This window comes from Pholis gunnellus, assembly GCF_910591455.1.
Source record: "Pholis gunnellus genome assembly, chromosome: 1".
In the NCBI taxonomy this organism is placed as follows: Eukaryota; Metazoa; Chordata; class Actinopteri; order Perciformes; family Pholidae; genus Pholis; species Pholis gunnellus.
Genome location: NC_136528.1, coordinates 30286898 through 30314481, shown reverse-complemented (window position 1 = coordinate 30314481; position 27584 = coordinate 30286898). Strand labels below are relative to the sequence as shown.

Below are 27584 nucleotides of genomic sequence, written 5' to 3'. Positions count from 1 at the left end.
GAACAAAATATGAACAAACAAAAAGGTGCATGTCTATAAACATATGTGGTAGATTCTAAAGCTTCAGTGCAATACAGACGACATTTCAAAAAGCACTTTGATTCGGTGTCAGTGTGACAAGGCATTCATCCCTATCTGACAAAGAGTGGGCGCTACGGTGCTTACAGTATGTCACAATAAGTCAGAGCATGTAAACAGAGCGTGAGAGTGACATTCAGAGAGATGGAGTTCATTTCAGTTCTTCAGACTCGTAAAAACACGTGTTCTGGACGACACTTAAGAGCACAGCAGGCAAAAGAGGCAAAGTCAGTTTGGGGAGCAAATGTAGAGTTACAACACACAGTAGAGTCTAACAGAGCGGACTGTCTACCAGTGGAAGGACTTTAACTCTGCCAGTTAGGTGAGATCGCTGTCCAAGAGCTGTGGTTTAAGACGTTCACAAATTCATAAAAGCATGTCTTAAAATAAATGAATGAATGGAGTGGTTTTGTGTCATGCAGCTAAAGCTTACATTAATAAGCAAATGGTATTAAAAGGTAACTCTAGTTTATAACAACTTGGGTGTAATATTTGTAATTTTGGCCATCATTTCTACCAGATATTCAACAGGGCAAGAAACAAAAAGGCAGGTTCTTAAAGCAATCAGTTCATCCAGATTATCTGAACTCTTTTCTTTTTTACAATAAAACTGAAAGTGAGCCTGAAGCATTGCTGATACTCTATCCACCACCTTCCCCCTTGGGTCCATAAATACACCTTCTAATCACTTCACCTACGTCTGGTCAGTGTCCTGCATGTGGGTCCTCGCCCACCAATCATAACAGATGGATGCTAGTAACGGATAGTTTGGGTAATAATATGCCCTTTTCACTTCATCTTCTTATTTAAAGCAGCATTAAAACAGTTATTCTTTGGCCACCTGGGGGCAGAACTTCACAACAAGCTGAAAATCACACACATATTTTAACATGTGTTCTTATAAACTGTCAGTATTGACACATCCCAAAAAAAACTTTATCTTTAGCTGTTAAATGCTCCACTACGTTCACCAGCTAGTCTCACATTGTGTCTGTCTGCCTGATGCTGAGGCAGTCGTGTGCTGTGGGTTTATAAGAGCCTCCTGCTGAAAATCTCCCCCCTGGGGAAAAATAACATTTACCACAACAACTATCTCTCTATAGAGCTGAGGGGAACCAGCTGTTGAATGACCCATATCAGTTAGTGCTTCACAACCTGTCTAATTGTCTGACTGCAGGTGTTTCCTGACCCTTCTGACTTCTTTAAAGCAATGTCACCATGTGACAGATATCAGCAACTTAAAGAGTACAATGTTATTTTACTGATAGAGATGATGGCCAAAACTACGACATGGACGAAGCTGTAATTTGTTTAAATAATCCTTGAACTTTGGTAAGACTTCACTTGAAGGCTTGTAAGCACTCAGAAAAACGAGGCTTGTGTTTGGACAATAACACAGAACATGAAATACATAAAAAACATTAAAATACAAAAAAACTCAAAAATCGGTGGAATACAGCGGTGTGGCGGCCATATTGGAGGTTTTCTAAAGGCATCGACTCGTCGTTTCTTTTTTAAAGGGTCAGTTCACACAAATCCTATTTTTTGTCTGCCCCCAAAATAATCATTATGAACATAAACAACGAGCGTGGCGAATTTCAGTACTCACAGCTGTCAAGCTAGCAGCTTGTGGAAGACTCTGGTGACACGCAATGAGTGCATGGGCAGAGTGCGCCCAGATAGCAAGGCGGGAAAGCAGACGGTCAGGTGACCTGTCCAGTCATTTCATCCGGGCCGGGCTCGTTACTGTCCTGTGACAGCCACAGATATCAGATTATTTTTTTCTTTTTCCAGAGCATTTCATTTATCGATTGCTGTCGGGATGTAAAGACAATTTCAACAAATATATACAATTTCTTTTTCTAAAATACATTACTTTCCTAATAGGCTTGAATTGTCTTTGTTCAATCCTGTATGCACCACAAATAAACAAATCAAACCCAAACTACCTGCATGGCTGGATTCTAGGGATCATTTGGGTGAACCAACTCTTTAAACATCAAGCTAATTCATCTGACTACATTCATACTTGGATTATGCTAGCTTTTTAGCTAGCTAGTATGTTGTCAGCATGATGCGAGACATCCGTGACAGTGCATGCCTCTACGACCGGATCTGAGAACAAACACATAGCCTCTTTCGTTATTCGGGGGTAACTGTATGAGAGATGGAAAATATCCTGAAATGAATACAATGTTCCTTATGTGACAATAATGCAAATGAAAGCATATCATTTGTTTGTAGTGACAAAACAATTCTGTCACAATGTCCAGTGATGAACATCAAGCAGAGTTCAGGAGCCTCCGTTTGTGGTGGGGCAAAAAGAAGCAGCTAGCTCAACAGAGAGCGGTGTCATCGGAGGGACTGACAGGATGGACGACAGCGTTTGACGACTGCTAGACATTTTCACCTTGGTCAGATCCAAAGAACGTGAAGGGTCCAACCAGGCAGAGTGTCCCACTTAATGGCTTGGTTTTCAGTTGGATTCAGGTTCATAAATATCAACAGAGAAAACAATTCAATCAGTAAAATTTCATCTTACGTCAGGTTGGGACAAAACTACTACCTCTCTGTCTCCGTTTGGAAAATCAGAAGACAGAAATTCTTTTCCAGCTTCGGGCTGAGCTAGCCGAGTGGGTACAGAGGCTGAGTGTTATGAGGCAGGTAGGGAGTCTTTAGAGGACTCAAGCTGCCGGTCTTCACTGAGGCAGGGGGACTAGGACCTCCACGTAGTTGATGGGGAAAAAGCCGGACTCGCCGCTGATCATGCCCTCGTACCAGTTCTCATCTATCTGGTTGGTGAGGATGATGATGTCACCCTCCTTGAAGCCCAGCTCGCCCCCGTTCTCTGGCTCGAAGTCATAGAGGGAGCGGCAGCACGGCTGGTCCAACACCTCGCCCTCTGCACCACAGGAAGAGATCATACAAGGATTTCACTCCTGCACATTTAGGGTGAGAATTGCCTTCTTTCCTACCAACTAACAATTTCTTTCATTATCAAGTAATTATTGTTGTTCCCCAATTAGTCATTGACAAAATGTCTGAAAGGAGTCTTACAATAGCTAAGAAAAAAAGAGCCAACTCCACCTGCTGATGACTTGGCTGAAAGCCCAGAACTGCTAGTAAGAGGACCTTGAGTGCTAATACTGAGCCCACTTCATTACAACCCAAGTAAACTTCATCTTCTGATGAGGATCGTGACATTTGGTCAAAAACACAAACAAAAGCTAATTAGTAAGTCAAGTTTTTATGAAATATTTTTCTAAGATTTATTTTGCCATCGCCATGACAACTGAGCAAACCCCAGATGCTGATGAAGACCGTAAGATGCATTTGGAAGTAGAGAAGAATATATAACTTGAGTGGTTTTGCTCATTTGTCAGCACTTCGTACTAATACTGACACATCTCCATGTCAACTGAGAAAACTCCATACATCATGAATGATTTCAAACTCATTTTAAATTGCTTGTTTGTTCCGACTGACAGTCCAAAACCTGAAGACTCATTTGAAGGGTTGAAACCAGTAGTAGTTTTGCTTGATTATGCATTTCATTCATCAGCAAAATAGTTGTTGTTTTTTTGTCCATCGTAACAGACGTGTGAATGCAGAGTCGGTGTGTGTTACTCACGGTGAATATCGCCATTGATGGTGGGGCTCTCAGGCCATGACAGTGGAACAGAGTTTATATGATCAGCTGGGTGAGATGTGAAGACAAATGAAGATGGTGTTGAGCACAAAACAACACAAAACAATGCACACACTCACTTTATGATGAAGACATCATCTCAAATGTGCCCTTTAATCTACGGTGTTCCACATCATACCGCATGTACCCTTTAATCTACGGTGTTCCACATCATACCGCATGTACCCTTTAATCTACGGTGTTCCACATCATACCGCATGTACCCTTTAATCTACGGTGTTCCACATCATACCGCATGTACCCTTTAATCTACGGTGTTCCACATCATACCGCATGTACCCTTTAATCTACGGTGTTCCACATCATACCGCATGTACCCTTTAATCTACGGTGTTCCACATCATACCGCATGTACCCTTTAATCTACGGTGTTCCACATCATACCGCATGTACCCTTTAATCTACGGTGTTCCACATCATACCGCATGTACCCTTTAATCTACGGTGTTCCACATCATACCGCATGTACCCTTTAATCTACGGTGTTCCACATCATACTGCATGTACCCTTTAATCTACGGTGTTCCACATCATACCGCATGTACCCTTTAATCTACGGTGTTCCACATCATACCGCATGTACCCTTTAATCTACGGTGTTCCACATCATACCGCATGTACCCTTTAATCTACGGTGTTCCACATCATACCGCATGTATCCTTTAATCTACGGTGTTCCACATCATACCGCATGTACCCTTTAATCTACGGTGTTCCACATCATACCGCATGTATCCTTTAATCTACGGTGTTTCACATCATACAGCATGTACCCTTTAATCTACGGTGTTCCACATCATACTGCATGTACCCTTTAATCTACGGTGTTCCACATCATACCGCATGTACCCTTTAATCTACGGTGTTCCACATCATACCGCATGTACCCTTTAATCTACGGTGTTCCACATCATACCGCATGTACCCTTTAATCTACGGTGTTCCACATCATACCGCATGTACCCTTTAATCTACGGTGTTCCACATCATACCGCATGTACCCTTTAATCTACGGTGTTCCACATCATACCGCATGTACCCTTTAATCTACGGTGTTCCACATCATACCGCATGTACACTTTAATCTACGGTGTTCCACATCATACTGCATGTACCCTTTAATCTACGGTGTTCCACATCATACCGCATGTACCCTTTAATCTACGGTGTTCCACATCATACTGCATGTACCCTTTAATCTACAGTGTTCCACATCATACCGCATGTACCCTTTAATCTACGGTGTTCCACATCATACTGCATGTACCCTTTAATCTACGGTGTTCCACATCATACCGCATGTACCCTTTAATCTACGGTGTTCCACATCATACCGCATGTACCCTTTAATCTACGGTGTTCCACATCATACCGCATGTACCCTTTAATCTACGGTGTTCCACATCATACCGCATGTACCCTTTAATCTACGGTGTTCCACATCATACCGCATGTACCCTTTAATCTACGGTGTTCCACATCATACCGCATGTACCCTTTAATCTACGGTGTTCCACATCATACCGCATGTACCCTTTAATCTACGGTGTTCCACATCATACCGCATGTACCCTTTAATCTACGGTGTTCCACATCATACCGCATGTACCCTTTAATCTACGGTGTTCCACATCATACCGCATGTACCCTTTAATCTACGGTGTTCCACATCATACCGCATGTACCCTTTAATCTACGGTGTTCCACATCATACCGCATGTACCCTTTAATCTACGGTGTTCCACATCATACCGCATGTACCCTTTAATCTACGGTGTTCCACATCATACTGCATGTACCCTTTAATCTACGGTGTTCCACATCATACTGCATGTGCCCTGGTTGTGTCTGACTTTTACCAGTAGAGGGCAGACAACATGTTTACTGACATCTCCTTTTTTACTTATTTTCAACATGTGTGCCTGGGACTGTAACCACATGGACTTTAAAAGGTGGTCAAACATGCCTTTGGCCACATCAACAACAATGTGAATAGCATGAATGTAACTTCCACACAGGAGCACAGCACCAACAGATCGAAGCCTGAACACACGAATGAGCCCTTTGTTACTTTTCTAGGAACTAACTGCCGATTGACTGTTGGCCAAATAAATAAATAAAAAGAAAATCCTGTAAAAAACTGTACACCTGTGGAAAGGTTGAGCGGCACAAATAATAATAATAATAAAATAATAGAAGAATTCATAGTAAGACATTAAGTTAGACATGTATGTAATATAATCTATTACATTAAAGACATTTTAGGAAATTGGGTAAATTGAGTTTAATGTGGATGTAAAACAGGGTTAAACTGTTTATTTCTATCTAGAAATAACACCAGTTAGTGATATAAAAGCCACATTAATTAATTGTTAAATAAAAGAATGATCATAACATTCAGAAGGTTTGTCAGAAGGTTAATAGTGGGATGTTTACTGTCAGTTTGAAAAGATGGAAAAATACTATATACTAGAAATATAGAATAGTATAAATAGTAATCTGCATTTGGTGAGGGAAGATAAATATACTTTGTGCATTTAGAGACCATCACCTCAACACTGTATAAAGTAATACCTACTTTTACCATTGACTGTGGGGTTGATCTGGATATCTGTGAGGGATAATAAGCAAAAAATGAAGATGGGGCTGATGGAGGAAGTTGCATAAATGAAAGAAGAAACACAGGTACGGTAAAGGCGGGAATATGTACCGGTGGATTTGAGCGAGGAGCTGTAGGACAGGCCGTTGTGCTGACTGTTGTCCAGGGTCTCCATGCTGCTCCTGATGGACTTGGCTTTGAACTCTCTCTTGGGCCGGCTGCTGGCTGTGGATATCCTGGGGTGAGAAGGTAGCAGAAGGAAAACAAATACAAACAAATCCTTGTTTTGAATTGGCCCCACCTTCTCCGTCTCGTTACCACCGGACAAAAAAAAGTCTGGTGATCCTTTTCTGAGTCGGATCTAAATAGTTTTCGCTCTTGTTCTCTCCTTCATGTTTTCATATACATAACTTGTTAACACGTAATATATGTATGTTGTGTTTGGAGTCCATGGAGGAATCAAAACTCACCTAGAAGAAAGAATGACTGCTTTTAGTCCTGCATGGGGTAGCGTGCACTTCAGCCTCTTGAGGCCAAAATGAGTATTACAACAACAAACGCTTAAATGACCCTGTTTACATTTCATTGTATCTCCCACCTGTTTTTACACAATTTATCACTATTGTATTTGAAGCTTTGATTTTTTGTTTTTCTTTTGTTTTCTCACCCAAATCACACTTTGTGTCCACTTCCTCCTCCTGTCTTACCCTTGTCTCGTTTGTAGAGAAATGAAATGAGCCACTCGTTGTATGGGCCAGTTACCAGTTTACATGTTTTTATTTTTGTCGGATGTAGCAGAATGTTAGGTGCAAAATGGAGAGTTGGTTGAGTTTGGTTGTGTGAACACAACACAGAGAAATGCATGTAACCAACTAACTTTTTGACAAGTTTGGCTTTTCTTCCCTTTAAATTATAGCCTAAAGTTTTTAGGAAAATAAATCACATTCGTACTCAGTAAAGTCAAGTCTGCATTATACTATGGGAAAAGAGTATAGTTTTGGTACTGAAACGCAGGTATCTCATTGGCCATGGTATTGAGACAGTAGTCATGGCTGCTCTTGGGCTAATGTATACTGCTCACAGTATAATGTTCACCACTCTCTCATCATGCTTTCAATGTCACAACCACTCTGGGTGAAATCACTTTTTGAACAGCAGAACCAGAGTGAGATTGTCGTCCTCCCACAGGGGATGAATACTGTGAAGTAATTACTGACGGCAAAGCGAAGTACTTCCCTCACCTCTTCTGCAGCTTTCCACTGAGCTCCTGCAGGATTTCACATGACTGCCTGTGGTACTCTGCAGCCGCCTCGATCAGTGCCAGCAGCTGGCTCGCCTGCTCCACCTATTGGCCACAACAACATTACAGTCATTTAGCAGATGCTTTTATCCAAAGCGACTTACAATTCAGATTCTATCACATACACCATAGGCACAGCTACGGGAGCAATTTTGGGGTTATGTGTCTTGCTCAAGGACACATCGACATGTGACTAGTGGAGCCTGAGCTGGGGATCGAACCGCCGATCCTCTGATTGAAGGACAGCCCCTGCTATCCACTCCGCCACAGTCTTGCGCGCGCGCGGGCGCGCGCGCGCGCGCACACACACGCACACACACGCACGCACACGCACACACACGCACACACACGCACGCACACGCACACACGCACACGCACACGCACACACACACACACACACACACACACACACACACACACACACACACACACACACACACACACACACACACACACACACACACCTGTCTTTGTATATACTGAATGTTACTACATTTTAAAATCACGCCTACGTGTGTCTCGTGGGCAGATGTTTTTTTATATCTGACTATGGTTTGTGCAAGTTCGACTCTTTGGCCCTGACCATGGCTCTGAAATATCAGCCTTCACCAGGCGCTAGACAATGCTTGTGATTCTACTGCCTATTGGTCTGTTCTTCATTTAGAAGTTCTCTCCTCTCTTACATCATTCTCCAGGAAGTTGAACATGCTCCTCTCCGCCAGCTCTTTGCTCTCGTCAAACTTCTCCACAGCCTGCTGGATCTCCTCGTCTGGGATTTTCCCCTGACGCTTCTTCTTATAGTCAAAGTCCAACCGGCGGCCCTCCAGCTTCTTCAGGTGGTGCTGCAGACACAAAGAGGAACATGTCAACACAATACATCGGGAAAGTGAAACGTTAGTGGAAAGTTATTTTTGGAGCACAAAGCACAAGTCAATTTGTTCCTGTTATTTCACAACTAAGCTGTTTGGTGCTGTTCAAACTAACTCTGGTGTGTTTGCCCGTTTGGTTCAGGACGAAACAACCAGACCCAGAAATGGGACTTTGTCCATTTGTAAACTTGAACTCAAATGGTTCACATGGAAGATGGAACCGCAACGCAAGACCTTGGAAGTTTAGTCACCAGTTCAGTCTCAGTTTCAGAACAGTTACATCTTTTGTAACCATGGTAACAAGTATGGGAGTGCAGCAATTTTACCGGATATATCAGAAGGTAAAAAGGTCCTGCTGAAAATGTTTTAGCAGTTACACTAAAAAGTGAGGGAGACAAACCAAGCACACACGAACAGCTCTCTCCCTGCCTGTAATAATACAAAAATATTGTACCGTGATCTCTTTGAGGTCCTTGTCCTGTAGATTTTGCAGGGGGTCAATAAAGTTTTGTTTGACACCTATGTCCAGGGAGTCCTTTATATCTGCCATCTGCCTCATGGCCTCGCCCATATCCACCAGAGCACAGCCTACAGAGAGACAAAGCACATCTCTTCAGTTAACCTGCGGGGCGCGAAAACACAGAAATCCTTTGAAGACATGCACCGTGTCTGGCTGTATTCAAATTAAAACAGAAACAGATCAGAAAACAATGAGGTGATAAAATGTACACCTGAGAAGGTGAATAAGTCAAGAATAGGGATGGGGCAAATAGAGAATACAGGCCTGTTCCTAGTATAAGCCTGTTCCAGGGGGGCCCCAAACTAAGAATTTACATGGTGGAATGTGATTGGTCAAATCTATATTGGTCAAGTTAATAGGATGTGTTCCATCCAATGTCCCAGGTCACTGTGCCACAAAGGGACAGCGCTGTTCGTTGTGTGTGTGTGTGGGTGTGTGTGTATATGCGCCGCTGTCCATAGTAATGAACGGAGCGGAGGAGAGGGATAGACAGTTTCCTTTAGTGCATGTAAGCGTGCACCACTGGCTAGCTCATGGGCGCCTCTCTGCACTGCACTCATACGACCTTTACAGCTGATAACGCCCCCCCCCGTGAACACCGTTCGTGCTTTCAGCACTATCAGTAGTCAGTAAGTTATCTATTTTATCTTACTGAAACCTGGCTTTGTCATTGTCAGCTTAAGTTCATTCACACCCCGAGTCATATTATTACTTACATTATAGAGGCACCGGCCGAGGAGGTGGAGTAGCAGCCGTCTTTGACTCAAGCCTTTTAATCAACCCGAAACCTAAACTTAATAATATAAATTATTTTTTTGAAAGCCTTGTTCTTAGTCTTTAACACCCAACCTGGAAAACATTACAGCCAATTATTTTTGTTATAGTGTAAAGTAGAATGGGAGCCAGAGCCTTCAGCTATTAAGCTGGTTTCACAGGAGAGGTCCAGTTTCTGTCCCATTTAGTAAGCTTAAGACTTTCCTCTTGATTACACTTACAGTTGGGGCTGGCTCAGGTTTATAGTTAGGGCTGGCTCAGCTTTGCCTTGGACCAGCCCCTAGATAAGCTGCTATAGGCCTAGACTGCTGGACTTCCAAGGATACACTGAGCTTCTCTCTCCTCTTCCCTCTCTCCTTCTGTATGAATTCATGTCCCATTAATGCACATTACTAACTTTGCTTCCTCAGAGTCTTCCTCAGAGTCTTTGTGCTTTCTCTCCTTGCAGGTTTCCATAGATCGTGGTTATATTTGGATCGTGGTCCATTATTAGCGCTACTACTGCTATAACATCTCTCATTATATTACGTTTTTCATTCTGTACACACAACATCTATTGCACTTCAGTCCAAAGGATCCCTCCACTGTTACTCTACGTTTTTCCCTAGCCACTGTTAGGGTCCTAGGACAGAGGATGTCGTAAGCTGTACAGATTGTAAAACCCTCTGAGACAAATTTGGCATTTGTTATAAGGGTTATATTAGTTATGTATTCAAATAAAAATGTCAAAATGTAATCATTTCCAATCCAGCAATTTCTGAGTGACGTTTTGACTGCATACATCCGAGTTTTGCTGATGTTACAAATATGAAATCCAGAAGGAGTGTGTCATTGTTCTTCAGTTGTGCGGCAGTCAAACAGCAAGAATTCAACAGATGCTAGTGTTGAATGAGAAACCCTGTCACCTCTCTGCAGCCCTGTCCACTATCTAGGAATTTCTGGAATATGAGAATCGATACCAAACACGGAGTCCTCTCCCAGCTCATGGCCGTAGCGCAGCATGCAGTCTCCCAGCAGGCCTTCAGTCTGAGGGTAGCCAGTGGTCTTCACCTGCCCTCGGATCTTAGACACTGTGTTCAGCATGTTCAGTTTTGCTCGAGAGGCTGTGGAGGAAAATAATGAATATACCACACACACAGGATTCACCATGAATATACCACACACACAGGATTCACCATGAATATACCACACACACAGGATTCACCATGAATATACCACACACACAGGATTCACCATGAATATACCACACACACAGGATTCAGAATGAATATACCACACACACACACACAGGATTCAGCATGAATATACCACACACACACACACAGGATTCAGCATGAATATACCACACACACACACAGGATTCAGAATGAATATACCACACACACACACACAGGATTCACCATGAATATACCACACACACACACACAGGATTCAGCATGAATATACCACACACACAGGATTCAGCATGAATATACCACACACACAGGATTCAGCATGAATATACCACACACACAGGATTCACCATGAATATACCACACACACAGGATTCACCATGAATATACCACACACACAGGATTCAGAATGAATATACCACACACACACACACAGGATTCAGCATGAATATACCACACACACACACACACACAGGATTCAGCATGAATATACCACACACACACACACAGGATTCAGAATGAATATACCACACACACACACACAGGATTCACCATGAATATACCACACACACACACACAGGATTCAGCATGAATATACCACACACACAGGATTCAGCATGAATATACCACACACAGGATTCACCATGAATATACCACACACACAGGATTCACCATGAATATACCACACACACAGGATTCAGCATGAATATACCACACACACAGGATTCACCATGAATATAGCACACACACAGGACTCACCATGAATATAGCACACACACAGGATTCAGAATGAATATACCACACACACACACACAGGATTCAGCATGAATATACCACACACACAGGACTCCGCATGAATATACCACACACACAGGACTCCGCATGAATATACCACACACACAGGATTCACCATGAATATACCACACACACAGGACTCACCATGAATATACCACACACAGGACTCACCATGAATATACCACACACACAGGATTCAGCATGAATATACCACACACACAGGACTCAGCATGAATATACCACACACACAGGATTCAGCATGAATATACCACACACAGGATTCAGCATGAATATACCAAACACACAGGATTCAGAATGAATATACCACACACACACACACAGGATTCAGCATGAATATACCAAACACACAGGACTCCGCATGAATATACCACACACACAGGATTCAGCATGAATATACCACACACACAGGATTCAGCATGAATATACCACACACACACACACACACAGGATTCACCATGAATATACCACACACACAGGATTCACCATGAATATACCACACACACAGGACTCCGCATGAATATACCACACACACAGGACTCACCATGAATATACCACACACACACACACACATACAGGATTCAGCATGAATATACCACACACACAGGATTCACCATGAATATACCACACACACAGGACTCACCATGAATATACCACACACACACACACACACACACACACACACACAGGATTCAGCATGAATATACCACACACACAGGATTCACCATGAATATACCACACACACACAGGACTCAGCATGAATATACCACACACACAGGACTCAGCATGAATATACCACACACACAGGACTCACCATGAATATACCACACACACACACAGGATTCAGCATGAATATACCACACACACAGGACTCCGCATGAATATACCACACACACAGGATTCACCATGAATATACCACACACACAGGACTCACCATGAATATACCACACACAGGACTCACCATGAATATACCACACACACAGGATTCACCATGAATATACCACACACACAGGACTCCGCATGAATATACCACACACACAGGATTCACCATGAATATACCACACACACAGGACTCACCATGAATATACCACACACAGGACTCACCATGAATATACCACACACACAGGATTCAGCATGAATATACCACACACACAGGACTCAGCATGAATATACCACACACACAGGACTCACCATGAATATACCACACACACAGGATTCAGCATGAATATACCACACACACAGGACTCAGCATGAATATACCACACACAGGACTCAGCATGAATATACCACACATACAGGATTCAGCATGAATATACCACACACAGGACTCAGCATGAATATACCACACACACAGGACTCACCATGAATATACCACACACAGGGCGGTGTTCTAGTGGCAGATACAGTAAATGTACATTCTTTAACAGAATAACGTATGATCCATCTTTTTTCTCTTACCAGGGTTAGGCTGGAGGTATTCTGTTGTTTTGGACAAGAGGTCAAACACGGACTTGTTGGTCACCTCAATTTTCTAAAAGGAGCAAGACAAGAATGTTTACAAAAGAGATGTTGTATTTATGTGTAAATATGTTCTCGTTCTAGAGGATATTGGAAACAATACATTCAGTTAGTGACTCAGACCCAAGCTGAGCTCATGGTTACAATATTTTGAACAAAATGTGAATGACGATACTTCCAAAGATCCAAAATGTGACTAAACTCTTTAACTTGAACTTCACCCTTTTCATGCCAGTTAAAATAAACTTGGAGATCAACTTCAACCCCGAAATATGGAGGCTGGAGTGTGACGCCAGAGTAATTCTGCAGTGTTTCAATTGTTGAGTTAATTTAGACATTTAGATATAAAGTCGTCTTTAAGTGACTAATAATATGTTGTATTATGTGCACACAGCTTATAGTCATCACGTATGTCCAGCACAAATTGATAACTATAAGCGGATGATTATCATATCCAATATTTTAGTTTTCCTAGATAATCATCTAATTCATATTTTGATATTTCTTACATGAATATAAAGTCATGAAACAGACAGCTTCGCTATTTACAGGCTCGCTGCACATTTCTAGGCCTTTTCCCTCACCTACCTGTTTGGGGTGCTTACTTGCTGCTGGTTGTAAAGATGTAAAGACTGTCATGATGTTATTCTGAGTTGCTCTGTGTACACTGACAAAAATAAATAAAAAAGAAGGGTGCAGAGATTGGATGACTGACTAAATGAGATTGATGTTGATCTTCTCAGTTTCCAAAAATGTTGAACTCTTCCTTTGACAACAGAAATGTATAATTTGCATCTAATCCAGGGGTCAGCAACCCGCGGCTCCGGAGGCGCATGCTGCTCTTCAGCCCCTCTGTTGCGGCTCCCTGAGTCCTCCGTCCACACGGCGTTTAAGCATTGTTTTCGAGATGATCTCCGTCCAGACTTAAACGCCTGAAAATGAATATCACGTGACTATTCACGTACACTGGGCATGCAGTGGGTGCCGGTCCTACTGGTTTCCTTCCGTGCGTGTGTTGTGTTCGTGTAACAGCAGCAGCTGTTTTCTGCGTCTGTTGTCAGATTCGTCACACATTCACAAACATATTGCTGGAGATCTAAAAGCCACATCTCATATATATTGCGGTGATTACGATTGTATAAGTGAGCACTACATCACAGCCACGTATGAAGAAATACATTGAAGAAAATATATTTATGGAAAGATCACATCAACCTGGATTCGAACTCTGTCGAGCAAAATAGTAATATATTTAGAGGCGGCCGCGCTACGTGATCCACCACTTGCATCTTACATGGTTGTCAGCGGCTTTCCCTCATCTTGTCTGATCATGATCTGCAGAGCCCCGCCCTCTGTAAACTATCAATGGATGAATCCAAAAACAGAAAAGTCACGGATGAAAATGGAGAGTTTAATTCTGCGTGGACGTTTTCATTTCTTTTCACTGCGAACGATGCTGCCTTACCTGTATGCTTGATATGTGGCGAGAAATTGAAAGACGCTTCCAGAACAAACACACAACATTTGCTGGAAAGTATCACACTGGAGATGAGCGAAAAAGAGCGATTCCTCAACTGCTGCAGCAAACTCTCCTCTTCATAAGAGTTTGATATTGTTGTAACACTTAAAATAGCAACAAGTGTCTTTATTCTTGTTCTATAATTTCATAAATACAACAAACTATAGTTTTCGTATATATAATATAACTATATATAAAACTTTAAATTTCTCTCAATTTACTGGTCGGTCTACGTTCCTACCCTCACCTATGGTCACGAACTCTGGGTCGTGACCGAAAGGACAAGGTCGCGGGTACAAGCGGCCGAAATGAGTTTCCTCCGTAGGGTGGCCGGGCTCAGCCTTAGAGATAGGGTAAGGAGCTCGGACATCAGGAGGGAACTTGGAGTCGAGCCGCTACTCCTTCGCATTGAAAGGAGTCAGCTGAGGTGGTTCGGGCATCTGATTAGGATGCCTCCTGGACGCCTCCCATTGGAGGTTTTCCGGGCACGTCCAACTGGGAGGAGACCCCGGGGAAGACCCAGAACACGCTGGAGGGATTATATCTCCCAGCTGGCCTGGGAACACCTCGGGATCCCCCAGTATGAGCTGGAAAATGTTGCAGGTGAGAGGGAAGTCTGGGTCAGCCTGCTTGGCCTGCTGCCACCGCGACCCGACCCCGGATAAGCGGAGGAAAATGGATGGATGGATGGATAAAACTTTATAAACTGGGACATCAAATAGCTTTTGCGGCTCCAGGCGAATTTTATTTGGTGGAAAACAGGGCAAAATGGCTCTTTGGATAGTAAAGGTTGCCGACCCCTGATCTAATCAAACACTAATTCCAATCAAAAAGGCAAACTCCAACCAGGAAATTGTGTTGATATCTTCATAGTAACAGTCCTTCAGCCGACTTGTTTGTAGGTGAAATCTGGGAGATCAATGACCACCACATCACAAGTGTTGTATCAGCTGAGGATGAGCTGTTTGTACTTTATGAAATCATAAAGTCTGACCATCATGAGACCATCTTCACTGCTGAGCAGACTCCGGTACTGAACTCACCCTCTCCATCTCCATGAAGTCTTCATCCAGCTTGGTCCCCTCTGCCCCACTGATCTTTTCACTGAGTAGCTGCACAGAGAGAGCAGAGAGAGAATGATAGAGGACTGAGTAATACGAAGGGACAGGAGGAGGGATGAAGTTCCACAGTGAGGTCGCTGCAGGAGGATCCACCATGAGAATTATAGACCCAGCATGCACCTCTTGGTCAATAACATTGCGGGTGTGTTCCACACTTATATAGAGTCTCTGGTTCCACATTTAGAACATGAAACTTGGCTGACACACAGTATCAGCTGAGTGTCACCTCTCTGCAGCAGCTTCTTCTCTGCTGCAGCTGCTGATTTGACTCCTTTCTTTTGTCTCACACTGTCATGTCTCATCCTGCCGTTATGTTTTTATTTTTACTTCATCAGTTTTCCTTTTTTCCTGTTTTATTTTGTGTTATCTACCTCGTCTCATTTCAGGTCCGTTCACTTCCTGCCTTTGTGTATTTTCCCGCCACTGTGAATGTCTGCCCCGACCCTGTGTGGATCCACCTGTGTGTAATCACCTACACCTGCCCAGTGTATTTAAACCAGGCGGAGACCTCTGGTGTCTTAAACCTGCATTCTCTCTACTGACCAGCAGGGGGCCTGTCCCGTTCCCTGTGGTTCTCCAGTCTTAACACACACAGAACTTTTCATGTGACTTTTGTTTTTACTCTGTAACAGAAGAACAATACCTGAGATAATAATAATTCAGTAAAATCAAATTAACTGATTTTTAAAAATAATAATAAAATAACTAGTACATCCACCATACAGAGGAAAACATGTTATTTTATGTCACATGGTGAATAATAGGCATGGAAATGATTTCATATGTCAGATAATCAAAGTGCATTTGAGCTTATCCAACCTCTCATAAGCAATGTACTGTTTGGAAGAGAAGATGACCCAATCGATCGGTTTGCTCTTTAAACATTTACATGGTAGTAAATGAGACATTTGGATTTAGTTCTTTAGGTAAATGATTGCTTGGGTTAATAACCTGCTATTATATGATATGAGCACATCCACTATCAACACTTGTCCCCTAACAGCAGTAATACTGTGGTCCCTGCACGCTTTTAAAAGGTTTGTCAAACAGAGGGATGGAACTTTGACACCATTCCTCTGGTAGATTTAAAGAGGATTACAATTCTGAGTACAAATAGTGGACTAATACTGAAAGATTTAGGGCATTCGGCCAGTCTGAAAGAAACCTCTTTCATGATTTTTCAGTTCATGATCTAACACTGGAAAAAATCATCCCATTCCCAGTTCAGGACTTATTTGAAATGTGTTTTAATTTACTTTCTTATGATTTGTTTGCATTACCAAGACTAGAGTACCTTTGAAAACCCAAATTGGAGCAACCACCTCCTTTTGTCTACTTCTTTTTCAGTCTTCCACTCATCAACTCTACGCTCTACACTGCAGAGGTTGAGACTCTATAAACTTGAAAGTTTCCATGAAATGGCTAGCAGACTGCTATTTAAATCCGTATATTTACATGTTTCCTGTAAAAACTGTAAGACAGACATGGATGGATGTGTGTTATGTTCCCACTAAATTTCACATCGACAGCAGCTACTAGCACAACATGGAGGACAGCCTGCTCTGTTGTGAAGGACTAATCGCACCACCATCGCCCACAGCCACGGATTTGTCATTGAAAATCAATGTGCAACGATAAAACAACTAGTATTTTATTGAAAATGTTTCATGAACAATAAATGGAAGGAAATACAAAAACAACTTTTACAATGACAGTTGTGTTATGCAGCCCTCCTAACATGGCCGTCCAACTCTCTCACATGAGGAACACGGCTTCCTTCAGGAGCAGTTTGGTAAAGTAGCTGTAGGTTAAACAGGGCAGACAGTGACGATGCAGCACAGACGCAACCCAGCTAAAAGTAGCCCAATTAGCAGCTCCGCTAACAGCACAACATTTACCAGGGAGCGAATAAGTGGAAGAACCTGGAGATCGAGCGAGAATAGAAAGGAGACTTGAGTCATCACCATTCTCTCCATATGGCAGAGTCAACGGGGACATTAGGCATCACACATGGAGTATTATTAGGATTAAGGGAACTGAGTGCAGATCCCCAAATACTTTAGAAGCAGGCTCTTGATATTGCCAGACAGCATAATAACTTCGATTCCAAATTCATAGGGAACCTAAACCCAACCAACATGGACATGATTGATGCAATTTGCATCACAACACAGGTCCTTCTTCTCAGGGCCGTACCTCAGTCAAACCCAAACATGCAGACATGAAGACAACACTGAATGCTGAAATCAGAGGGACATACTCTCTCATCATAGTGACATTTAGTGCTGGTGGAAAAAATGCAATCTTGAGGTGAATACAATCAGACTGGCTCCTTTTGGCTAAAAGGCTAGTGTATGGAAGCAAGGGAAAGGGTTTGTTTTAATGATGGAGCATTATAAAAATGCATGCTTCATTCATTAAGATGCATTATAATATTACATTTTTTAGATAAAATTATTGAAATTTAACAGTAAAAGAAATATTGTTTCTGTAATTTCACATAGATATCTTTATTAGTTGACAGATGTTTTGTATAATTATGGAACATGGAAATGTAATAATTGTGTTTTCATGAGTGAATAATATCTTTTTTAATTTGTAAACTGTTTAAATAAAGTTTTTATGATTGAAAAGAGGGAAAGCTAGTAGTAATAGAATAGTTGTTCTGTCAACTATTTTATTTAAAGATTTATTGTTAAATAAAAAGGTATTTGTGTCTTTAATGAGAAAGAAATGAAAAATTCCAAGTTTATATGATTAGAAATACAATAATCTAATGTAATTTTACAGATACCACTTTTTAAAATTAAAATTTGCATTAATACCGTACATAATTGGTTATAAGTTGTAAAATTAAAGAAACAATAATGATAAAAGAAATACATCTTCTGTTATTTTACATAAGTTTCATGTTATCATCAGGTACGAGAATTGTTCACAGCTTCCAGAAAATGAAACTTTTCAAATCCCTCCTTGGTGCTCATGAAAAAAAAAGAAAAATGTCAAACTAAAATGCTTAAATGTCTTTTCAAATGTTGGGACTTTAAGTTCAGTTAACTTTAATGCCAGCTTTACAATCAATCAGCTATGTGTAGCCTCTAGTAGTCTTTCAAATCAAAATGGATAAAATCTATTCATTATTGTCCTTCCATGAGTATCTGTCAAAATATGAACCAGCTTCCTTTGTGAATATTTTGGACACTGTCAGACACAGCTCTTGCCCACATGATATGGCGCTTTACTTGTTTGTTAGTGGGTAACAATCAAAATAACTCTCCACATAATCATTCACAATTGAGTCTGTGGATCCTCGTGACTAACTGTCATGATTTCAGGGCAGAGCTCTCCAAACCTCATCAAATCACACCAAAACTATAGAATGGCCCACTCTGACATCATATAACATTGTAAGCTGGCAGAAGTTTTGCTGAGTTTGTTATCTTTGGATATCAATCAGATTGTTTAGTCTGTTTTAGTCTGTAAAAGTCACTACTAGTACTAACAACACTAGCACTTTTATCCCTTCTTTTCCCATGTTTACATCAAAGCGGACACGACCCAACACTGACAAAAACATCAAATGTATTTTTGGCGGGGCTACTGCTGCTGCCACATACGCTGGTGGAGGTGTGCGCGCGTGGATCGGGGAGGAGCTCCACCATGCGCGATACAGAGAGCAGAGGATAATTGTACATTTTATCAAGTCTGACTTTTACATTTTTTTTTTTTTGCTGGCGGATTCGCGGGCCACATAAAATGACAACCTGGCGACCCTATTGTCTGCTTTATTTGATCTACCTCTTGAACCCGAGCGAGCCCCATTTGGGGTTCAGAGCGAGATATTTAATCGAAGAGAGCGTCGTAGAAATCAAAGTTCATAAAGAAATTAAAAAAAGAAATAAAATTTTTATTTTTTATTTTATCGAAAAAAGTCTCCTTAACTTAATCATCTCACCTTTTACACACTGCAAACACCATTATAAACTATTACACTAACTAACTAAGAAGATTGTACACAATATCACGTATTTTAGGCCACGAGTCAGGGAGCTTCGTACTTCGGAGAAGGCTACAAACACGGCGCTAACAACTAGCATGGCCGACCAATACGGCTAACTGCAAGAGGATTCGATCAGGAATCTAGAGATATCTTCAGAATTTCTCTCCGTGAAAGCATTACAGAGATACAAGCCAACAAGCACCACAACACCAAGCCACTCAGCAGCAGAACAACCGTGAAAGTTCCTTACTTTGAGACGAATCATGAAGAAAACGTTCCGGTAATCCGTTCAAAGCTAACTTGCTATGTTGCTCTGTATGTCCTCTGACCCTGTGATGTGTTGACTAGAGAAAGGGGGTCAGACTAACGTTTGGGACCTGGGGGAAGGGGGGCAAGCTTTGGGCGAATGGGATTTTACACACGGGCTTGGAAGGCGTTTCTTCGATTTTAGGGGCTAAAGACTGTCAGTCAAAACCAAGCTTCTATCCCCACACTGCTGAGACTCTGACATGTCCAAAATGGATTCAATCTTGAACATAGACCAATCATAGGCTGTCTGAGCTCCCAACACACACATGAAGACTGGAGCTCAGATGAGAATCATCCATGGTTTACAGCCTTAGAGAGGATTCTGGCTCTCAAAATGATGCCAAACTGCTGGATTTGGATGTTTGAACAATAGTATTGATAAAACAAGTGACATAAATAGTTAAAAAGTATATAAAAGTACAATGGAACAGCTGGAACACCTGGTTCCAAAATGATGACCTCGCCTAAATTCTCTGTACTGAATACTCTCTAAATATATTTATTCTTTACTCTATCAAAGCCACATTTTTTTTTAGAGACTCCTGACCTGTTTTGCTATGATTTGGGAGAGTTTTTGGGCTAGACAGGGCCTCATAAAAAAAAATATTAACAATAAAAGTGCTTTTTTTTCAGGCGAATTTGACAATTTTCAATTTGAGCTGTGTGCCATCTTCATTTACTATTAACCAGTAACATATACCCAATATTTACCCATCTGAACAGATCTCACAAGTGTTTCTGTTATCAAAAAAAAAAAAGTATTCAAATAGACCTTGTAGTTAGAGATTTACACTCTCTTGAGTATGGGTAGGCAATTTTCGAGCAGAGGCCTAAAAATAGGCTTAGGGTTCAAGAGGTTGCAGGGGTCTCAAACTCAATTTGGCTCGGGGCCACTGCTGGTATTGTCATTTCCTAGGAGGGCCACTTTGACGTTCAAGTACTAAAAGAAAGCACAATATTTTGGAAAATTTACATTTTTATTTTTACAATACTAACATATTTTCGCCATACTTAACAAAAAAATGCACCCAGTAGTTTCTCTACATTTTGGTGCAAATATCTTTTCCTTTGCCCCATTTTTTTATAACTTATTGAAACATTGCACTTGAACCAACAATTGTAATCCCTGAATACGTTTGTACTTTATTCTATTTCTTGCCAGACACCTGGCAGCGCTTCTGCTCACACAGCTGAGCCACATTTGCCCTGATCGAGGTCACAGTTGAAACCCTGAGTACAGCTTCAAGATGGGCATCACTAAGCCTGGACCTGTACTTACATTTATTGAGTACAGCTTCTGGAAAATATCCTTGACTGTGGTGCGACCGTGCATTGGACACAAACTCAGCAATTCTTCTGTCACTTTGAATTGATCATTAACACGCCTGATGAAAATGGCTAGCTGGCCATTGTCGGTTTTGTCTGTGCTTTCGTCAAGCGCCACGGAGTATGCAGTGAAACCTCTGGCTTTTTCGCGTAACTGGTCATATATGTCACTCGATAGCTCGTTAACCTGCTCTGCCACTGTGTTTGCCGATAGAGATATTTCTGAACAAGCTCTTCTTTTCTGGACACAGAATATCAGCGACATGCAACATGCAATCCTTCAGAAACTGCCCTTCGGTGAACGGCTTTCCTGCTTTGGCGATTAACTCACTCACCACGTAAATTGCCTCAACTGCAGCATCACAATCCTTCTAGGCCTTCTGGAAAAGACTTTGCTGAGACGTTAGTCCTTTCTGGAGCTGTGTGGCTCGTTTGTTCCTCTCGTCTCCCTGGTACTTCTCAAACTGTTCTCCGTGTTTAGTCGAGTAATGACGCTTGAGATTATATTCCTTTAAGACAGCGACTTTTTCCTTGCATATCAGTAGCATTTCCATTAAACTCCACAAAAAAATATTGCAATGTCCATCTATCTTGAAACTGTCTGTGTTCATCACCCACTGTCCTTTGCGGTTTGGAAAGAGACATATTTGTTGTTTGCAGCCAAACAACTGATAAAGCCTGTAACCTGTTCTCTTCTTATCCAAAACTGACCGGTCATGTGCGGTCACCTGTGACCTTTGCCATTATTTTGCGTCAAACAATACATTTTTTAATAGAATTTCGTTTTTATTTCAATTGTATATTAAGGGGTAGTTTAAATTAATATGAAACAACTAGAAAAAATAATTAAATAAAAAAATATTTTGCAGGCCGGATAATATGATATTTTTGGCATTATGTAACGGACCGTATGGCCCCCCTCCCTACGGAGATGGCAGTTTGAGACCCCTGACTTAATGTGTTTTAAATGTATTTCTCATTTTATTCTATTTTGATAGATTTTTACATTTATATTATTATATATACTTTTTGCTTAATACAAAGCACTAATTGGCCACGTTTAAAAGGTGCTTAAAAAATGTATTTGCCATTTGGTAAAAGGTAAATTGCTTATGAAAGTATTAATGGTTTCTTCAATGCACCACGACTCAAATATTGTTAATCTGAAAGGAAACGTGCAGCCTGATGGTGTTTTATGATTGATTATGACGAGTGCTTTTACAGCTAATAGTGCGGCGGACACTTCTGAACATCTTACCTCATGTGATTCAGACACCACTATATAATGTTCCTGGTTACAAGCCGACGTGTGATGAATAGAGATGCTGAGCCTGATGGGTGAGTGTGCGAGAAGCATCGTGTTGTGTTGGTAAATGACGACAGGAGCACTGGAGAAAGCCATCAAATCAACTGACTCCCCGAGTACAATTAAACCCACAATGCAATTATCTAACATCAGAAGTGAGGTAAAGGCCACACATTAAATACTCATGCATTGTAGTTATCCAGTGATCCAGTAGAGCTGCAGTCTGCTTCACCAGCTGATGGAAAGTTTGACAAGTGTAAAATCAACAGTAATTGCTGCATTGCAACTTAGTTTCACACTAAACTTGCCACATAAATCAGTTGCACCATCGCTAGTGATGCAATAACAAGCTACAGGTCAATGGTAATATGAACCTTTACCATTCAGTAGTTTCATAAATACAAGCCAACCTGGTCAATCTACACAGAGAGCCACACTAACCCTGTCCATGTCCCTGTACAGGTGTTCAGTGTGTGTGCAAGGCTCCACTGCGAGTGCTGCCAGCAGTCGGAGAGTTGTAGGCATCAAGTGGGTCAGAGCCTGGATAAAATTAGCAGACAGAGAGCTGAGAAACGAGCCCAGTGTGGCTGCCAGAGCCTTTCTAGGACAGTGGAGGGGGCGGCGTGCTGAGCGGAATGAACAGGACGGTGCCACTGTGCATTTTTACAGCCTGATCCATCACGTCATTTGCTGTTACATGATTTATGATCAGTTAACAGCTAACTGAATACTTTTACAACGTTTATTCCCGCTCTCTCTGAATGCCATGCGGGGAACGATTGGTATGAATTTTATGTCGGTGTTGAGTCCAGGCTGACTCCAGTGCTTTACAGGCTGGACCCTGTTTTTTAGTCTATGTGACTAATGGGTCCAGAATCTTTTAAATTGTTCCAGTATTGAGAAGTAACTCCTCAACGTCAATGTGCGTCCACTAAAAACAGACTCTTATTATAAGTGTCTGACAACATTATTATAAGGACCCTACAGAGAATGAAAAGGCCTTTCCTCTCCTTCCGGTCTGTTTCTCATTGTGTCATGTGACTTGTTGAAGACAACTGTGGAACGTGAGTGAGAGTTGGAGAGAGGACTTTATTGTGTTGGAGTCCAGAGTTGCTTTTGTTATTTAAAATATTTTTTGTGTCATGGCTGAATATTTAGCTGGTTTCCACAATGTGGATGCGATGAGAGATTTCAGATTGAGACTTTTATGAGCAAGTCAGATAATAACAGACCTCATCTGTTACAATGTATTCAGTATATCGTCTCATCTCGCTTTTGGAAACAGAGTAAATAAGCATATTTCAAAAAATGTTGAATTATTCCTTTAACATTCTGAAAAATTAGGCAGGTTTCATTTGGAAATGCCACTAAACTGTGTGTAGTTGACACACCCAAAGAATTCCCTGCTCCAATGATGCTGTGAAGGCAACGACAGCGCTGATGCTGAGGACCAGAAACCCTGGCCAATCACAGCGATTATTTTATGGATGGGAACTTAAAGAGACAGTCGCTAAAACTGTTTCAGACAGAGGGTCAATACTATATTATATTAGGTATTTTCAGAAATAGTGTTTTTTGAACATTAAAGCTTGTAAACATGTTACAAGAATGAACCTGAGCATGTTAAACTTTAAAAGAACACACAGCAGTTTTAAAGGAAGTTCATTTGACTCTGAAAAATATAGATGAAAGTGTTTTCAAATTAATGTTTTTTTTGCAGTTATGAAGAACATCTTCATGAGATGAAACTGCAACTATCACTTAAATTAAGATGAGGCTTGTGTTTCACATTGAGGAGAGAGGGTGAAAGCAGCAGTGCTTGCTGGGACAATGACGTGCTCCAGGGCCAGATGCATGAGTACAAGCTGCAGCAGCAGGTGACAGCTGGGGCCACCAATGACTTGTTTAATCCACGCTGACGGCATCGGATCTACACATTAGTGCTGCAATCATCCTGAGTAGTGAACTGAGAGTGAACAGAGTAAAAATGCTGCCACTGACTGGTGCTTTTTTGACGTGAGGTAACTCACGGTGATCATCCCGTCACGATGTTAGCTTTATTTTTTAAATCAAACATCAGAGAAGACACCAGCATTGCACGTCTGTTTGAAGTCATTTCTTTGATTGTGTGACTGTGTTGTTGGGTCTTCCTGTACTCTGGACACAAATATTTACAGACGGGGGACGGGCGCGCACACTTGTTCCTTCCTTTGTAGTGAGCACACACACATATAGCAGCACAATCTCTTTGTCGTCACTACCAACATCCGTATCTAGGCACGGCAGAGTTTGGAAGCTTGACATTTCTCTCAGTGGAGCAGTGTGTAGTCTCCACTACCTGAGGATGATGTCTATTTTTTGCCTTTCTAAAACCAACAACACAGGCATAGGTGAGAAGTGGATTAAACCTTGTGTTTATCAGCTGTAGTGTAAACTGCAAATGTTAGCGGTTTACGTTGTATCTGAGAAACGACAAATAAAACACTAAAATGTCCCCGTTTTGGCATATGTAGTATTAATTCTATTTTATAAGCTGCTTAGAGCTAGTGAGCTATGTTGAGACACAATGTTCAGAAAACATGTGGCTTGTGGAAAAATGGGTCCAATATTTAATTGACTATGGTGCGAAAGAATCGGTCATAATCTGTGATCACGTTTACTTCCATCCAAACAGGATTATATTAGAATGAGATAACATTCTGATATTACATTTTCCTGGTTATACTGTGCAATAGTAAGACTTCCTAATTGTCCTAAAGTAACAGATACATGTGGGACATGAAGATTTAGCCTCAGTCTTTTGGTATGCTATCATGTCTGTAGCCATCAGTCTGCTAACTCGTTTACAAGGTCCTGTTTTTGGAAGGATGCTAATCTGAATAAATGGATGTGTTGTGTGGAACCTGTTTTATTGTCTGGCTGCTTTTCTGGACCAGTCTGACTTGTTGAAGCAACACCCCTGTGTTTCCACCTCAGCAATTACTTTGGTGTTCACAACAGAAATGATTATGTGGTAATCATATAATCCAAGAGAACATTTTTTTTTAAAGGTTTAATCTTTTGCCTTCCTTTAGAACATTACCTGACATGCACAGTAACAACTTCCAGATTTCACACAGCCTTTTGCAAGCTAGTTTACAGATAAATAGGCTCATTTTACAGCTGAAGGCGGTGAAGATGCATTTCTTAGAACACAGAGCTGATCTCCTACTTCAACGCAGCATAGAGCACTGCTAAATCTTAACCTACGCCTTGCAGTGCTTTATATGCACTATACTGCACTGCTTTATAGACCAGTCGAACCACAGGACCGCCATCATCCATTTTCCCCACTGCAGATTGGAACGTAATCAGTGAAGTCCAGCTCTGGTCATAGATCAGTGCGGCTCTAGGCTCTGCTCCAACAGAGACCCAGAACCACCGTCACACCACTGTTCATCAAACAAGTGTGTTTGCACATTTCATCGCTTGTCTTGATATTTTTGCAGGCTGCACAGAGTTCTGTAAACTGTCTCACAAAGGCACGTATTGTATAGAGCAGATACCTGGCTGCTTCACCTGGCTTTACTCGGTATCTACAATGTATCTGCTAATCCAGTAATGCAGTAATCCAGCCAGCATCAATGTTTGCATCGCTCCATTAGTCATTTTCACACACCTCTGATTTCAGACATTTTTTAATGCATGAATAATGTCACTTGACCTGTCTAGAGAAGACAAAAATGGTTTCAATATGAAGCTGTGTGTGAGTTTATGAATGAATGTGTTAGAGCCCTCTCAGTAGCTGGTGTTCATGATCTAGTGAGGGAACACTACAGTACAGAGTGTCTTTTTAAACTGCAGCAATATGAAGTTGTGTGCCATCATTTACTGGCAGAGAGTTTGACCAGCACAGCAGTTTAGAATCGAAACAAAACTTTGGACTATCGTACATATACATACATTCTAATGGTTACAGGTTGTCACTCTTCAATAGGGCATGTCTTTTGTAATCTGAGCTGGTCTGAGGTCAGACTTCAGAGTAGAGGGAGTGACCCCAAAATCACAGAGAAGCCGACAAGCACCGGGACAAATAATATCACATGATGTTTCAAAATAAAATAAGGTTGGTCATTTGCGATGGAATTTTTACTTGACAAATTAAAGACAATGCAGATTGGCCCAGGATTAAAATCACAGGCGATTTATTATATACTGCAATTATGACAAATTACTAGAGGTCCCAAAGTAATACTAGTCCAGTGTGAATAGGGCTTAATGGTAGTATTTTGGGAAAGTTGAATTACTATCATGTTAATTAATATTGTTTGCCGTGACATCTTTTGCCACAATTATTTTAGAAATTCAATACCATCACATCCCTAGTTGCCAACTGGTACTTTCATGCATGACAAGTAGAAATAAACATCATAAATTAGAGCTATTAGTGAGAAATTAGTCAATAAACAATTATTGCTGACAATATACATATAATGTTAATTCTGCACTAGTCCAGTAAAACCGGAGGCAGCGGATCAGAGGCTTATTCGTTGAAGATACAGTGTCTTCAGTTTGAGTTGACTGAAGCATGAAATGAAATATTAATTAAATCACAAAAAATGCCCTTATTATTAAGAACTTAAATTGAGCATTAAGACTTAAACCGTGAGAT

The 27584-nt window shown here is 41.3% G+C and overlaps 1 protein-coding gene across 4 annotated transcripts in view; it reads right to left on the bottom strand.

Moving 5' to 3' along the window:
* Positions 1 to 2777: 2777 nt before the first annotated feature.
* The window catches only part of sh3gl3a (SH3-domain GRB2-like 3a), a gene marked incomplete at both ends in the record, with an annotated part of 38281 nt that continues 13474 nt past the window's right edge, over positions 2778 to 27584 (bottom strand). The window contains 10 exons of one of the 4 annotated variants that reach the window (XM_079161253.1): positions 2778 to 2980; positions 3710 to 3775; positions 6366 to 6398; positions 6498 to 6622; positions 7628 to 7731; positions 8370 to 8528; positions 9010 to 9143; positions 10809 to 10952; positions 13293 to 13365; positions 15915 to 15983. In XM_079161253.1, the coding sequence (XP_079017379.1) occupies positions 2778 to 2980; positions 3710 to 3775; positions 6366 to 6398; positions 6498 to 6622; positions 7628 to 7731; positions 8370 to 8528; positions 9010 to 9143; positions 10809 to 10952; positions 13293 to 13365; positions 15915 to 15983 (1110 nt within the window). Of the gene's footprint in view, positions 2981 to 3709; positions 3776 to 6365; positions 6399 to 6476; positions 6623 to 7627; positions 7732 to 8369; positions 8529 to 9009; positions 9144 to 10808; positions 10953 to 13292; positions 13366 to 15914; positions 15984 to 27584 lie in introns of all 4 variants that reach the window. The other 3 variants (XM_079161254.1, XM_079161255.1, XM_079161256.1) reach the window with 3 other exon arrangements.